The sequence below is a fragment of the Mastigoproctus giganteus genome, chromosome 13 (assembly GCF_048544385.1).
Source record: "Mastigoproctus giganteus isolate SK-2022 chromosome 13, ASM4854438v1, whole genome shotgun sequence".
In the NCBI taxonomy this organism is placed as follows: Eukaryota; Metazoa; Arthropoda; class Arachnida; order Uropygi; family Thelyphonidae; genus Mastigoproctus; species Mastigoproctus giganteus.
In genome coordinates, this window is record NC_143587.1 from 128,407,839 (window position 1) to 128,426,090 (window position 18,252).

General features: G+C 37.4%; 1 protein-coding gene across 4 annotated transcripts in view; it reads left to right on the top strand.

Annotated features, from left to right (window-relative positions):
* Positions 1-18,252, top strand: part of LOC150076433 (uncharacterized) — an 840,218-nt gene that overhangs the window by 518,343 nt on the left and 303,623 nt on the right. For all 4 annotated transcript variants that reach the window (XM_090388172.1, XM_090388173.1, XM_090388175.1 and 1 more), the window contains exon 11: positions 2,251-2,372. In XM_090388172.1, the coding sequence (XP_090244298.1) occupies positions 2,251-2,372 (122 nt within the window). The remainder of the gene's footprint in view (positions 1-2,250; positions 2,373-18,252) is intronic.

Consider the following 18,252-nt stretch of genomic DNA (forward strand, 5'->3'; position numbering starts at 1 on the left):
CCCTGGGTGTACCTAGCCCATACTCACCAGATGTGAGCATTTCTCCAGGAAGGAAATTTACTGAATAAGCAAATTAACCACTGAATATTAAACTGCAACCTTATTTTTGACCTTTATAACCAACTTCCATGTCATTCTGCAATACACTTGGTCAAAAATACCACAGACATGTCAATCACAGAATCCACCCTACCTCTGCACAATGTAAAATAACTACTTTCTGTATGATGCATTTTATAACATGCCTTCTTAGATTTGTTTGAATACAGTTAACTTTTCAAAAACATTTATTAACAAATTAAATCATCACAAGACAATACTCCAAATACGCCAGCAGTAGTGCTGGGTTAGGTCAACTTTAGCATTAGTAGAGGCATATGATGCAAGAAAGCAAGCTTATGCAGCATCAGCCTAAAGGAAAAAGAAATCCTCCCATTTCACCCTTCCGTTCATTCCAAATACCTGTCCAGCTCAGCCTTAAATTTATTTACCCTATCAACTTCCACAACAAAGGATGGAAGTCTGTTCCACCAACCAACTGGCTAAAGGCAAATTTCCGCCATTTGTGCGGGTTTGCATTTGAATGCATTTGTTGAATTATATGCACACAGATATATGTAGACAAATACCAGTTGCTTCAGCATTCCAGATGGGTAAAGTGCTGGATAACAGAGCTTATGCTATAAGTTGTTTTGAGAATTTTAGTTAATATGTAGTAGTAGTAGTAGTAGTAGTGGCACATGATGCAAGAAAGCAAGTGTAGGAGCTTATGCAGCATCAGCCGAAAAAAAAAAAAAAAAAATCACACCATTCCCTCCAAATGCCTGTCCAGTTCCTCCTTAAATTTATTTAACCTATCAACTTCCACAACGACAGATGGAAGTTTGTTCCAGCAATTAACCACCCGCTGGCTAAAGGCAAATTTCCGCACATCTATTCTACATCTGTCCTTTCTTAATTTGAACTTATGTCCCCGTAGGTTCGTAATCTGAACAAGTGGAAGGATCCCATCAGAATTCAGCGTGCTCAACCCATTCAAGGCCTTATAGACCTCAATCAGATCACCGCGCAGGTGCCTAGTCTCCAGCCACTGCAATTTGCAGAACTTAAGCCTCTCTTGGTAAGAGAATCCCTTCATTCCCCTCACCAATCGTGTTGCTCTTCTCTGTACACGCTCAAGCAAATCTACATCCTTCCTAAAATGAGGCCTCCAGACCTGTATGCAGTACTCAAGGCGTGGCCTGACCATTGCCTTATACAGAGGGACAATCACCTCCTTTTCCCTGCTAGCAAAATTCCTATATATCATTGACAAAACCCCATGACCTGCCCTAGCAGCCTGTCTGCATTGCTCAGAAAACTTCATATCTGACTGCACAATTACTCCCAGGTCTTTTTCATTTTCTACCACCTTAAGTGTAGTACCACACAGTTGGTACGTTTCTCTGGGGTTACTTCTACCCATATGCAGTACTTTGCATTTGTCAAGGTTGAACTTCAGTTGCCACTTCTTAGCCCATCTGCCCAAATTATCTAGATCCTGTTGCAGTAGCACACTGCCATTACTGTCATTAACAACCCTGCCAACCTTTGTGTCATCTGCAAACTTCGACATTAAGCCTGATATACCTTCATCAATATCATTGATAAATACACAAAACAACAGTGGACCCAACACCGAACCCTGTGGGACTCCACTAATAACATTAGTCCACGAAGAGCAGCACCCATTGATTACCACCCTCTGTCTTCTCCCACTTAACCATCCTTTTATCCATTGTAGCAACGTACCCTTAATACCATTCTGCTCCAATTTGTACAGTAGTCTTCCATGCGCAACAGTGTCAAAAGCTTTCCTGAAATCCAAGTATATGATATCAAAATTATTTTTTGCATCCAGTTCCTTTGTGACCACATCATAATAACCAATCAAATTTGTCAGACAAGACTTTCCCTTAACAAACCCATGCTGTGTTTGAATTATTGCTGCAGTCTTGTCTAGATGATCCTGCAATGCATCTTTAACCAGTGACTCCATTATTTTACCCGGAACAGAAGTTAAACTAACTGGTCTGTAATTACTCGTGTCACCCTTCGATCCACCTTTGTGAATTGTGATGTGTAGCAAGTAGTTTGAAGTTGGAGTAATGCTGTAAACTTATAAGTTTGCAGTGCTGCTCCAGTTATTATATGAGTATAATAATTGATTAAATTACTAAAGCTTTAATTTTTAATTTTATTTTGTTTCAGAAATAGTGGACCGTTCCACAAGTGTGTGGCCTTCATTTACTTCAGCTCCAAGCACAATTTCATTGCAGCAGTTAGTTACACAGCAGCCACAAACTCAGTTTGATCAGCAAATAATTTCTCAGGTGAGACTGAATGTATTTTACATAAGTTTACCTATTATAAAGTATAACCACTTTGGAAACTGTGATTATCCAATTTAATGATATAAAATAACTCCATCTTTACAGTTTATCTGAGATTCAGCTAACTCAGGAAAAGAAAAAGACTGCAGTTATTTTGGAGAAATCCTTATAATCACAATAAAATTTGCTTATGTTTAATTAGTCACTGTTGGTATCTCACCATTACTGATATTTTAATTTTGGCAGAGTAATTTATACAGAGACTATAAACAGTTAATTATTACTGATGCACATGTTGAGGGCATGGTGTATGTGTAGGAACCAAGGGTGTGCTGCCAATTTGTTAACAAGGGGCTCACTCTAGAAGAATTTCAGCTGAGGGTCATCTCTGGCTAAATTAGTCTTTAAGTTTTAGCAAAATAATTTTTTTCTAACAAGGGGCTCATGCGAGTCCCTTTTTAAATTTTTGGCAGCATTCATGTAAGTTTTTTTAATTTTTTATTTATTTTTTGTCTTGTCTAAAATTAGTTTGGTATTAGAATAGCCGAGTGCAACTGATAGAAGGATTTCTTAAAACAGAATAAAAAAATAAATATATAGTGTAAATACCAAATTTCATGAATGCTGCCCAAAGAGAAAAATGCTTAATAACTGAATTTTTTCTGCTTTTGCCTGTGCTTGGGTATTAATTGGAAGAAAAACACCTATTATACTTTGTTGATAAAGATATTGTTTGCAATTTCAACTGCAATTCCAAACATTTACTTTATCATAAAATAATTTTAAAATTCTTTTATACAGCACTATTACTGCTAATAATGTAGCCTCACAGAATTCATCTGATTTAATTTTAATTTTTTTACTGTAAATTTTGGTAATACACTACATATTCTGTTTAAGTGTGGTTTTCTTATTTTTGGATCTTTATTGTGAGTTGTTACTATTCTTGTTCTGTATCTTCAAAGGAAAACCTTTTCTGGCCTGTGTACTAAAAATAAGCTGAAACAAAAGTATATATTTTCATGTGCCAAAGTTAAAAACTATTAAGTCTAGAGCAAAAGCCTTCAGCTATGAAAACTATATAAAGCCAATGTTCATGTTGGGCATAGTCTTTTTCTGTACATAGCTATGAGCAAACTACACTTGCTACTTAGTGTATCTTTCTCATATTGTGGAGGCACTTTGCCACAAGTAGCGTCTTATAATGCTACCTTGGTAAATCAATACTAAGGCAACTTGTGGCAAAGTGGCAAATTACACTAAGTAGCAAATCCAGCTTACTCATAGCTATTTACAGAAAGAGGCTGTGCCAAATATGTAAAGCGATTTTTTTATATATAGCTTTCACAACTTTAGGGTTTTGCCTTAGACTTAACTGTGTTTACTTTAATGGCTGCACCATCTCACATATTGTGGATATATCTCATCACTGGATTGTTCATTCCTTTACAGTGCCTACCTGCCCACCAGTGAGATTCCAAAAAGGATTGAAACTTGGTCTGGCTAGTAGCATACACTTTAAATAAAAAGCAATATATTTGTTAATAAGAGAAGTGTCTTTTGTTTAAAATAGTGTAATACCAATGCGATTTGTGGCAATTATTTCTAATATTAGATTGATGCACTAAGTAGCAAACCCAGTTTTCTCAACACGGAAGATAAATTTAAATAGTTTCTGTTGAAATTATTAAGTGGCAACGATGCTTGAAAGTTTCTAATATTAACTGTTGCTGTATAATTTTGTGCCCAATACTTATGGTTTTCACTGCTATATATAGCTGGTAGACCATAAAACAAATTTGTCTTCAAATAAAAATACAGCTAAAGTAAAGAAAGCCAACATGAGAACCATGGGAAACTTTTAGTGGTCGAAAGTGTTTCCTGATACCACAGCTTCTCCTTGCATTCTCGGTAAACAGATGGTGCATGTTATCAGTAGTGGCGTTAGAAGTCAATAACAATGTACTGATTAGTTTTTCTTATTATTAAAAGCAGATTATTGGAGTTCATGAGTGGGCTGAAATTTACTTATGGGTACACCCTCCAGACTGCCTCAGTCTTAGGATGTTTATTCCCCCTTCTTGCTGTTTTAACCCAATATGAAAACAACTTCTACAGGCATGTTATCGGTAGTTGCAGTAGAAGTTGTTTTCTTATCGGGTTAAAACAGCGGGAAGGTGGAATAAACGCCCTAAGACTGAGGCAGTCTGGAGTGTGTACCCGTAAGTAAATTTCAGCTGCGAAGTCATTACACTCGTGAACTCAATAATCTGCTTTTAATAATGAGAAAAATTAATCACTACATTGTTATCGACTTCTACTGCCACTACCGATAACATGCACCATCTGTTTACTGAGAATGCAGGGAAACTTTTAGCAGGGAGAAGCTGCGGTACCGGGAAACTTGTTTGACCACTAAAAGTTTCCCATGTTGGCTTTCTTTACCTTCACTAAAAATACTTTATAATATGAGTGGCCATGTGTGGTCAGGAGCGAGTGCATAGCACGCATTCCTTGAGTGGATCGGGGTTCAAGCCCGTGATTAATAAATACGATAAATATTTGTATTTACGATTTATTGTAAACTCTACTGACTTGGTTGTCGTACCGGAGTATAAACAGAAATTTAATAATTAATTAACATTGGTTCACTGTCACACTCTTAGATTAACTTCACAGTTTTTTCCTTAATTGTTAATAAGAAGCACCTGGTAGACTGTCTGTTCAGAACTCAATGCGTGTATCAATAACACAGTTCTGTGATTCTACAGATGCTGAAAAATAGTTGGTGTGCAATTGTGTATTGGTTCGATATCCTCCAGAATAATGGAGACCACATAAAAACCTATTATCTGTATAAAAGCTTTTTTGTTGTTCTTTCAAATAATTAAAATTAAAAATAAGCTTTTCTCTTTATCTGGTTTTACTTTTCTATTTATAACAATTTGTAATGATGTTAATGTGGTGAATGTAAATTTAATGTGACCATTTTCCATTATGGATATTCTTAATATCCACATGAAAAGTGTTAGAACTTTACCTGAAAATTAATATACAGTCTGTATTTATTAAACATATTCCTTGAATGATGGTATGGTATCGTATAGGATCAGTTGTTATGCCTTCTTTTTTCTTTGCTGGTGACCTGTTTTCTTTCCCTCCAGCATAGAAGAGTCCCATGGTAAAATCCAGACAAAACATGTCCCAATTTTACTGTAGGATTAATGTGTAATATAAGTCTAAATTAAATTATTCTCTATAGTGCTTTCTTCACATGTAAAATAAACTGTTGTTTGTATTACAAGTTTGTATTATTATTGTTGAAGTTAAACATAAGAAAGGCACCTGGGGTGGATGGGATCTGTCCAATTATATTAAGGGAGGCAGCGAATGACGTAAGCACACCCTTAGCCACAATTATGATAGCATCCTTAGATTCAGGGGAGCTCCTCACGGACTATTGATGTGTGAATGCATCTCTGATTCACAAAGGGAGGATCAAAGGATGACACGAATAATAACTTGTGTTTGAGGGAAAATTAAGTCTCTGGAAAAGAAGTAATGCAGGGTCAACTACACAAGGCTGCAGTTATGCTTCAGACACAGCATGGGTTGGCGCCTCCGTAGCCAGGTGGGAAGGAGCAGCAGTGCGTAGCATACGCTTCTTGATTAGACCGGGGTTCGAGCCCGTCACCACCAAATACGGAGGATGCGGAAAGGTCATTCAGGGAATGACCACCGCATATCCCGGAGCAATATGGCCTTAGTTGCTAATGCTCCTAAAAACCAAATAACAACAACAACAACAGCATGGGTTTGTTAAGGGGAAATATTGTCTGAATAATTTGACTGTATACTATAATGTGGTCACAAAGGAACTGGATACAGAAAATAATTTTGAAATCGTATACTTGGATTTCAGGAAAGCTTTTGATATGGTTGCCCATAAAAGACTGCTGCACAAATTGGAGCATGTGGCTTTAAGGGCAAGTTGCTGCTCTGGATAAAGGGATGGATGAGTAAGAGAAGACAGAGAGTGGGAATCAATGGACACTGCTCTTTATGGACTAATGTTATTAGTGGAGTCCCCCCCTAGGGTTTGGTGCTGGACCCATTGTTGTTTTCTATATTTATCAGTGATATTGATGAAGGCATATCAGGCTTAATGTCCAAGTCTGCAGATGATACAAAGGTTGCAGTGTGGTTAATGACAGTATACTACTGCAACAGAATCTAGAAAAATTAGCCAGATGGGCTGAGAAATGGCATTTGAAGTTTAACATTGATAAATGCAAAGTACTGTATATGGGTGGCGGTAACCCCCAGAGTAACATACGAACACTGTGGTAGTGTACTCAGAGTAATGGAAAATGAAAAAGACCTTGGAGTAATTGTGCAGTTGTTTTTGAAGTTCTTTGATCAATGCAGACAGGCTGCCAGGGAAGCTCATGGGGTTTTGTCAGTGATATATAGAAATTTTGCTAGCAGCAATAAGGATATGATTATCCCATTATATAAGGCAGGGTCAAACCACATCTTAAGTACTGCATGCAGCTCAGGAGGCCTCATTTAGGAAGGACATACACTGATTGGACAGAAATCATGGGGGGGACTCCACTAATGTTATTAGTGGAGTCCCCCCCTAGGGTTTGGTGCTGGACCCATTGTTGTTTTCTATATTTATCAGTGATATTGATGAAGGCATATCAGGCTTAATGTCCAAGTCTGCAGATGATACAAAGGTTGCAGTGTGGTTAATGACAGTATACTACTGCAACAGAATCTAGAAAAATTAGCCAGATGGGCTGAGAAATGGCATTTGAAGTTTAACATTGATAAATGCAAAGTACTGTATATGGGTGGCGGTAACCCCCAGAGTAACATACGAACACTGTGGTAGTGTACTCAGAGTAATGGAAAATGAAAAAGACCTTGGAGTAATTGTGCAGTTGTTTTTGAAGTTCTTTGATCAATGCAGACAGGCTGCCAGGGAAGCTCATGGGGTTTTGTCAGTGATATATAGAAATTTTGCTAGCAGCAATAAGGATATGATTATCCCATTATATAAGGCAGGGTCAAACCACATCTTAAGTACTGCATGCAGCTCAGGAGGCCTCATTTAGGAAGGACATACACTGATTGGACAGAAATCATGGGATACATACCTAGTAATGGATAGGCCCACCTTTTGCCCAGATAAGGTTAGTCACACAGTGAGGCATTGAGTCCACTAGTTCACAAAAGTGTTCCTCAGGTATTTCCATCCATGCTTGCTGCACCACTGTCCATAATTCTGTTGCATTCCTGGATGGAGGATCCAAAGCTCGAACAGACCTTTCCACAGCATCCTAAAGGTGCTCCACAGGGTTCATGTCCGGTAAACGGGGCGATCATTCCATTGTGGTAAAATCTGTGGAATGCTCTACGAACCATGTTGTGGTCATGACGGCTCTGTGGGGAGGCGCATTGTCCTGCTAGAAGAGTTCATTGCCCTCTGGGTGCATGATGACCATGAAGGGATGCAGATGGTCTGCAAGGATGGACATGTAACCTGCGCCAATCAGAGATGCGTCTAGACGTACCAGAGGTCCCAACGTGTGCCAGTTGAACACTCCACAGACCATTACTAACTGTCCACCTGCCTGAACAGTTCCTTGTTGACATGATGGGTGCATAGCTTCATGCAGTTTCCACCAGATATGCACCCTCCCTTCCGCTCAAAATAACTGGAAATGGAACTCATCGAACCAGGAGACCCGTCTCCAATCATCCAAGGTTAAGTGCCGATGTTCTTTTGCCCAGTCGAGACAGAGTCCTGTGTTGTGGTGTTAGCAATGGGACTCTGATGGGTCGGCGGCTCCCATAACCTATTGCGGCTAATGATTGTGTGATGGTCTTTGTGCAGACAGTTCTGGCACCTCCCTCGTCGAAGTCAGCAATGATTTGTGCCATTCTTGCTATCCGGTTGACCGAAACAATGCAAGACAGACGGCCACGTTCATCCACCACTACGCACAGCACTGTCGATGATATGTTATTCCGGAAATGGTGTATACCCAATACACTCTTGATACTGTCAAATGGGGATAGTGCTATTTCTGTACTGCCTCTGCTATAGAGTGACCCATGCATCGGGCACCCACCATATCCCTCTTTCAAAGTCTGTTAACTCAAATGTTTATCCATACTGATATCAAATTACCTTCTTTGTGAATGCAGTGATGTAGTGTGCCTATATACCGAGTGTACCGAGAGTCTGCTGACGAGGCTAGTGGGAGCCAGACGTGTTCAAAGCCGATAAGTGGATTTTCTTATTTATTGATTTGAAATTATTATTTTTCTAAAACTTTTGATTTAAATTTAGTAGTATAGCATTATTTTCTGTTTTTCTGATTAATCTGGCGTATTTATTCTTTTACCGGTAAAAGTATCGGTAAGGGCATCATATCCACGTGTTGAGAGTTGCACTCCGCTGAACGAGAAGTTTTTTAGACATATTTAGCCAATTGATACATCAAATTATTTTCTATAAGTAGCTTATATACCTAGTCAGGAAGGTTAGTTTATTCTGGATTGAGACAGCGTGATTTGGAAGTTAATTAATACTTAAAGTGTCCGTAGATTTACCGTTTGTAACTTGCACCATTGTTATACGATACAATGTTATATCCCGAACTAGATAGCATTAGTATTGTATAGTATATAATATAATATTGTCAATTAATCAGCAAAATCTACTAATTTTGTTAAACTTCATTGTCAATTAAATTGTACTTTTAACTAAATACATATAACGACTTAGATTACAAACGAAACATAATTAATTAATACATAACTTGATACAGAAGTTATATAAACAGAACTCGTAGATAATATTTGATACTGAAAAATATATCTGAATCACAGCCTTTTAAAATGCACTGCTTGCATGATGTTTGTGGAGCAATCGGGTACGGGACATGATATTGCCATGGGGGATGTCTTTGTGTGTGCGCGATGCAAGGAGTGTAATGAAATCAGGCGACAACTTAGCGTTGTTATGGGCCTATATGAGAGCTTGAAGGACAGGGTGGATGCCATCGAAGGATCAAAATTGAGGGCTCATCAAGCTCTCAGCTGCCCACATCAACGCCAGAGCTTGCACTTGGTCATCACGCAACACAGTGGCAACCCCCAAGGGAGAATGCGCTGGTCCCACAGGAACAAGTAGTTGTTGGTGACTCTATTGTCAGGGAAACGGGGAACATGCTTTGTAAAAAGTATAGGTGGAACAGGACCAGGGTATGTCTCCCAGGGGGCAAAGGTTGATGACGTTGTAGAGCGGATATCATCTTTTAAGGGCACAAAAGGTGATATAGTTGTACACGTTGGAAACTAATGATATTAAGATTAGGAGACCGGCAGAATTACTTAACAAGTACAGATCACTGTTGAAAAAAAATTCTGCAATTCTGCCCAGAAACGACAGGGGGAGTATATGATGAAGAGCCTTGTCGATCAATTCAGCCCTGGAAAGATCGTGCAAGGCTCAAGGAGTAGAATTTTTTTCAGCCTGGTCTGTACTTGTTAACAGAAGGGACTGCTTCTACAGGGAGGGGATACACTTAAATAGAAAGGGTGCAAGAATATTTGCTGATGCTATCGAGGCAGTGTTAGGTGAGTCGGAAAACTGCTAGCTGGGGGGGGGATACAAGGACTAATAGATTAACAGTAGCCACTGGCAGATGTGAAAGTGATTCTTGCACTGCTTCTATTGGTATGAGCAGAAGCCTGGAAAACAAGATGCAGGATATTTCAGACTGCTTGGAGTCATTGCGGTACAAGTAAACACATGGGTTGTGTTAGGGTAGCTAAGAAAAAGAACAGGTGCATGTAAACTTGTGTGTACAGCAATGCTAGGAGTTTGGTAAATAAATTTGATGAATTTGAGGTATTGCTCAAAGCATCAAAGGCGGATAATGTTGGGATAACAGAGATGTGGTGTCACACAGATATAAGGAATGGAGAACTAGAATTTGGGGAGTACAACGTCTACAAAAAGGATAGACAGGATAGGAAGGGAGGAGGGGTTATGCTATTAGTTAAGAAACACATAAAATCCAAGGAAGTGAAGCCAGTCGACATCGCTGGACAGTGCAGTGGCGAGTGAGTTTGATGTGACATAAGCACTGGGAGAACAAAATTGAGAGTAGGAGTGTACTATTGGCCTAATGACTTTGACGAGTATAATAAGAAACTGTACGGGGAAATAGAGTGGGCCAGTAAATCAGAGAGTCTTATAATGGGGGATTTTCATTTCCCAGATATTGACTGTAATTTGTGGGTTGGTCATACACACTAGCAAGGCTTTTGGGAATTTATTGGATGATTGTTTTCTACATCAGCATGTTCGGGAGCCAACTAGTGGGAGTAAATTACAGTGTCTGGAAACTTAGGCACCTGCGAGGTGATCTGATAGACGTGTATAAAGCCTTGAATGGTTTGAGTAAGCTCAATGCTGATGGGATTCTTCCTCTTGCTCTGAATAAACACCTGAGTGGGCATAAATTCAAATTGAGGAAAGACAGATGTAGGATAGATGTGCGGAAATTTGCCTTTAGCCAGCGGGTAGTTGGTTGGTGGAACAGACTTCCATCCCTTGTTGTGGAAGTTGATAGCCTAAATAAATTTAAGGCTCAGCTGGACAGGTATTTCGAACGAACGGAGGGGTGGATTTTTTTTTCCTGGCTGATGCTGCATAAGCTTGCTTTCTTGCATCATATACCTCTATTAATGCTAATGCTATATACCTGCCAAGCTTTGGGTTTGTCTACTAGCGAGAAGGGTGACAGTGTCATGTTGCCCACGAATCAGGTATCCCATAAATTCTATCCTTTCAGTGTATGTAGAGCTGCTGGAATGAGTACAGAGAATGGGGAACAAAGGGGTGACTTGACCAAGAAAGGCTTCAGTTTTGCAAATTGCAGATGATCTGTTGACCTGCGAGTTATCTGATTGAGGTGTTTAAGGTTTTGAATTGATTGAGCAAGCTGAATGCTTATGGGATTCTTCCTCTTGCTCAGACCACAAACATGAGGGGCACAAATTCAAATTGAGGAAGGATGGTTACAGAATAGATGTGCAGAAGTTTGCCTTTAGCCAGTGGGTGGTTGATTGTTGGAACAAACTTCTATCCGTTGTAGAAATCAATAGCTTAAAAAAATTCAAGGAAGAACTAGACAATTATTAGAGGAAATGAATAGGCGAAATGTCGGGTGTCCTTTCTTTTTTTTTTTTTTTTTTTTGCATGTATGCTTGCTTTCTTGCATTATTTACCAATGTTAATGCTAGAGTCTAAATGTTTATTAACTAATTGCATATGTTTTTAAGAAAATAGCTGATTTCCTGTCTGTATTAGGAATATCCACCTAGTACATACATGTGCAGCATGACTTGGATACATTATGTTATAAATTCCACAAGATGTTGGACGGAAGGTATTCATTGTGATGATGGTAACTCATGTTGACAAACACAATGCATCTCACAGTTGCTGGGTATTTGATGGTACTGGATCCAGACACTGAACAACCCATTCCACAATGTCGCATATATTGTTTTTGGCCGAGTTCAGACAATCTTTGGTGGCCCTAGAACCCTATGACGTGGAGCATTGTCTTACTGAAAGACACCTTCTTGATCCAGGATGATTGTTGCCATAAACAGATGCACATGGTCAGAAATAACAGACCCAGTCTCTACTGGTCACTGATTGATAGGTGCCATGGTCCCATCCAATCATGCCCTGGACCATTATGCTGTCCCCATTGACCTGCACAACTCCCTGCCTCATTGGGATTCAGACAGGTTGTTCAATTTTATTCATGTACCTTTTTATATTATCTCTAATATTTTAAAAATAATAAGGGGAGTTTACCTCAATATAGTACGTAGAACACTTCCGTATGATACTCTGCAGAAATTAAAACAAAAAAATCGAAAAACTTACATTAGAGTAAAAATAATTAAAAACCAATTTAACACAAATTCAATTTAACACAATTAAAAAGAATCTAACGAAAATATTCAAAACGATATTCCTTCCTGAAGCTGACAACGCTTTTCGACCATATGTCGTGATCACAGGAATGAAATATTTTACAAATATTAATATCAACGTAGGACATATTGAGCATTACAGCTCTGATTCATACTGTATATTATCTCTAAATAAACATCAGCTTTCATCATCTTTCCTTCACAGTACTATCTCTAAGAAAAAAAAAAAAAATCACTGCATGCTTATAAATATGTCATATAGTCATTACAAAAACTACTACTTTCATACCAGATGCTTCCATTAATTTTACCACCCCTTGTAGTTGGTACCATAAAATTTCTGTCTTTTTCTTTTCCCAAAATGTAATGAAACCCATTGAATTTTTTTAAAAAAATTGTTGTAATTTCTTATTTTTGTTAACAAATAAAGTCATGATAAACACCCGAGAATAGTTTTCTGTAATTGTTCAGTTAGCCCTAAAAAAATCTGGATTCTTTTCATTTCCAACACAATGTATACATTACAGCCTAGGGCAGGGGTGTGAACCCATGGCACGCGTACAAATTTTTTTGGGCACACAGAATGCAGAGTGAATAATGACATACGTCAATGGAGTTGCATGTTCTATATTCTAATCTTGTTTTTAAATAAATGCAGGATATTAATGATAATAAAAATTTACCCTTTATGTGAATGTTATGATCATATTTACTCATTTGCAAAAAATTTAAGACTATCATTAGCTTTTAGTACAAATTGAAAGAAAATGCAATTTCAGAGGCTGTTTAATAAAAAAATTCATATATTTCACACATTTATTCAGAATATAAGTTATTGGTAAAGTTTTATGTGAGATATATTATCCACATTCAGTATTTAGTGTAGCCTTCATTGTCAATTATGGTTTGTATGTGGCGTGGAGATTGGAGATTATTCTTCATTAATTCTCATAAATATTTTAATTGCGATTTGCCCTTTACAGATTGTTCAGAATGTCAGCTTAACCAGCAAAGAAACAAAAATGTTCAAATGAAGAAGGGAGTAGGTGAGAATTTCAAGAATCTTGGACTGAAAGATTTGATATGATTAAGAAGAATAATAGAGCATATTTTGTGTTGTGAAACATGAGGGTAGTTTTTTAAAATATTTAGCCAATTTTGGCACACAATTTAGTCAATTTTGTGTTCTGGGCATGCAAGAGTAGATTTTAAAAGATTTAGCAAATTTTGGCATGCACACATAAAAAGCTTCACCCTCCCTGGCCTAGGGATTGATACCTTCTCTTTAAGAACTCCTGCTCTATTCAAGAAAATTCTTGTTTTTTTGTCTGTATTAGCCAAAAAATCTCTTATTTTTTCTTCTGCCTATAATTACCTGGTCTCCAACTTTTTAAAAGTTAAAAGCTGATAGCGTTGTTAATACATGATAATTAACTTGCACATGTTGAATAACTGCCCATAAGCTAATCAAGAATATTGCTTTCTCTTGTAGCCTCTTTAACATGCTAATACAGAAAGCTATTATTGTTAAGTCCGGAAATGTTCTACTGCAAAAAATTCTCTAATCTTTATTCAAACGAATTGTTACAAGTTTTTATTAACAGTCTAAGAGATGTATTTCCGTTTCCCTGGAAGGATGCACTGCTCAAGATTATCCTAAAATCTCCAACAAAGCCAACCAGTTCACCTGCTTCATATAGGCCTATTGCATTGCTTCCTGGTCTTGGTAAAGTTTACTATCTACCAAAGAAGTAATATTGGCCTTTCTGACAAGCAATATGGTTTCACTCCTAGTGCTGATATGTACTGATAATATGTACAATGGGTACTGAGGATGCTCTTCACTCTTTGGTTTGTAATGTTAGGAAATTGAATTAAAAATATACCTTGAGAATTTTTGTTGACTTTGCTGGTGCCTTTTATTTCATTAGTTGGGACAGTATATTGATGATGTTGTGCATGGCTAAATGTTCTTTTAATATTTTCTCTATAATTAAAGATTACTTTAAGGATTGCACAGTAACAAGTAAGTCGAAATCTGGATCAATTATGCGTCGTGTGACTCGAGGCTGTCTGCAAGGATCTGTCTTTGGCCTTTTAATGCGGAAGATTGGCTCAAGAGAGAATTTGGCCACTCGCACATAATAGCTTATGCAGATGATATGGTAATACTTGTGCATGGAAACTCCAGAAAGGAGCTTGAAATGAAATCTGATTGCATATTGAAAGAATTATGCAAATGAATTGACTTGATATCAAAGGCAGATGTTGTGATATCAGAGATGTGGTGGCATGCAGATATAAGAAAAGCAGAATTGGAATTTGGGGAGTACAAATGGTGTAATTTACATAGGTTAACAATCTCTACATCCAAAACTAAAATCATGAGGTTGAAGGGTAAATTGGCTCTCAGTAGACCTCCTCTTGTAAGGTTGAATAGTATTTCCTTACAGCAGATATTAATGATTAAATACTTGAGAATATGTTTTGCTAGTTGCTTGAGCTTTATCTTGCATATTAACTATATATCAGAAGGTGAAGAAATTTATTGCAATGATCTCAAGAATAATATGGGTGGAATGGGGATAAAGGGGAAAGCACTCCATTTGATTTATTATTGTATTTTTCTGCTGATTGTTATGTATGGTGCATCAATCTGGGTTGGCCCTGCAATTAAAATAAGTAACACCAGAAAGCTCTATTCTTACATCGAGTTACGTTACTCAAAATGGTTATGGCCTACAGAACAGTTTCCACAGGCAAGTGTTAGCTGGCAAGGTACCTCTTGATTTACAGTTAGTATTTAGAAGCATGTCCTTTTATTTGAGAAGAGATATAAAATCTGTGTTGTTGGGCATCAAAATTAACACTTCAAATGACTTAAACGAAATGAGGAGGATTTGGGAGTTCCTTTTATGAAAATGGCGAAGCGGCTGGAATTGTTCAGAAAAAGGTAGAATAACATTCAAATTTTCCCCTTATGTTAATGGTGTAAATTATATTAAACTGATCTGGTTAGTACCTAATCTATGTTATACATTCTTATTAACAGGTCACGGATCATTTTTTGCTAAACTGAATAGTCTTGGAATTGTAGATAGATGCAACTGTATGTGTGGTGATCTGGAAACATGTTGTTTTTAATTGTTCGGAATATGCTGATTTACATTAGGATTTACTGAATAATGTTGATAACGTAACTCATCTGGTGGATGGGATTCAGCCATTACTTATTAAAACAAAGAAAAATTTTATTGTCTTTCAAAATTTTGAAATTTCAGTTTTTATGAGAAGGAATATTCTTTTGCAATTTTAAGATTGAATAATGGATGAATTGGCGGCCTGTACTCTTCTATTTACATGGAATAGTATGTTATTTTTGATATAGGAACAGAGAAATTTCTTTCCAGAGGTGGATAGGATGTTGGTACTCTGTTTCCTTCATGGGTGGGTGTCCACTTCTGCTCCTGCAGAAGTGGACACCCACCAATGAAAAACAACAACTAAGGCTTCTTGCCGTGTTGGAGAGAAGCCTTAGTTTTTGTTTTTCATGGGTTTGATAACACTTCCAGCTTGGTTAATATGAGTTGTTGGTTAATATGAATAACTTCTGTGGAGCTCTCTGACTGCTGGTAGATGGCTGTTCCTTGAACTGTTTATCTTTGGGAGATTACCGGCGATGATCAGTCTCTACGATGTGATGTTCATCTGTAGACAGTGTCTCTTCAACAAACTGATGAAGAGACACTGGAGCCTGCTTGTCCAACTTGTTGTGCTGTAGCTGAGAGGATGACCATTGCACAGTATAGTTACATTTGTCATGTGCTAATTGAATTGATTGATAATGTACAATGTTTCATGTATAAAAGAGTATTGTTAATATTTGTATACTGTACCATGTCTATATGTATGGCGGTTTGCCAAATTTTTTGGCTAGGGAATAAAAAAAAATAAAAGCTGTCTTAGCTGCCAATCCATGAGTTCCAATCAGTAGCTGGAATGTTAACATGGCAGTTCTTGTATTCCTAGTCATAACCAAAATGCTGAAACTGCATCTGATAGACACTCAATTTTTTTTTTTTTTTTTAATTGTACTTCAGCTTTACCTTATACTAATAGATTTCATTAATTACAGGCATCTCCCTACTTAATACTCTTAATTGGCAGTGACTATAAATAATTGACTATAAAAACAAAATGAAAAGTGAATATACATTAAGTGAGGGGAGACCCTCCTGCACTTATTTAATGTATGATATTAATATAATATTTAATATTTTATTTTAATATTTAATGTAAATGATTTTGACTGATTTGAAAGCACCATTTCTATTATAAAATATTATAATAGAAAGTGAAAGTGATTCTTGCACTGCTTCTATTGGAATGAACAGCAGCCTGGAAAGCGAGGTGTTGGGGATTTCAAGGACTGCTGGGAGTCATCATGGAACAAGCAAATACATGGGCTGTGTTCGGGTAACTAAGAGTAACAATGGTGCATGTGTACATGTATTTACACCAATGCTAGGAGTATAGTAAATGAATTTGATGAATTTGAGGTGCTGGTAAAGACTTGATATCAAAGGCAGATATTGTTGGGATATCAGAGATGTGGTAGCACACAAATATAAGAAATGCAGAATTGGAATTTGTGGAGTACAATGTGTATAGGTAGGATAGACAAGATACAAGAGGAGGAGGGGTCATGCTGTTAGTGAAGAAACACACAAAATCTAATGAAGTGCATCCAGTTGGCATGAATGGAGAGTGTAGTGTTGAGGCAGTTTGGTGTGACATAAGCAGTGGGAAAGCAAAATTGACAGTAGGAGTGTATTATAGGCCTAATGACTCTGATGAATACAATGAACAACTGTACAGAGAAATAGAGTGGGCCAGTAAGTCAGATTCTCTTATAATGGGGGATTTTAACTTCCCAGATATAGACTGGAACTTTTGGTTTGGTCGCTCGCACACCAGCAAGATATAGGCAAAATGATATATCTTTTAGGGATTACCCTGACTTCTAATCTCTCTTGGCACAAGCACATTACAAATATTTCTTCCTCTGCATCTAAAAAACTTGGTTTTCTCTTTCGCTCTTGGCGTTACTTTTCTTCCAAACAGCTGTTCACTCTGTACAAATCACAAATCTGCCCTACCATGAAATATTGTTCCCACAATATTTGTGGTGGTGGTGCCCCCAAAACCACTCGCAGGCTTCTAGATTCCATTCATAAGAGGGTGGTTAGGTTAATTAATGACATTTTCTGCCTTTTCTGCAGATACTTCCATGGGCACTGTTCTTCTGAATTGGCTTCTATAATTCCTGCTCTCTCTTTCAAAATAATCCGAACACATGCAACATCCATTTACTGTCCAACTTCAAACTCAAAGAACCAACTTTTCATCTTCCTCATTTATTCATTCATTCAACTGCAGTTTTCTGGAACAACCTTCCTTCATACATAATTCCTGAAAATTACAGTCTACAGAAGTTCAAGTCTAATGTTAAAAAATATCTTCTTTTATTTTCTCAACCTCCCACCCAAGTATGGTGCTAAGTACTATAGGTTCTAATACCTCTTGTGTTTGGAGTTTTCATAAAAAAAAAAAAAAAAAAAAAATCTTTGTATTATTAACCCCAGCTCACTTGATCTCTTTGAGGCAAAAAAAAAAAAAAAAAAAAGTTGAAACTACCTACACAGTAAACTAAAATCAATCACCTGGACACAAAATGCACATAAACAGTACATAAACCAGAACTGATTTGAAACTCGAAAATAAACTGAAAACAGCATTGCTAGATAGTGCTAATGTATAGTGTGCAGCTACAAGCAACTTT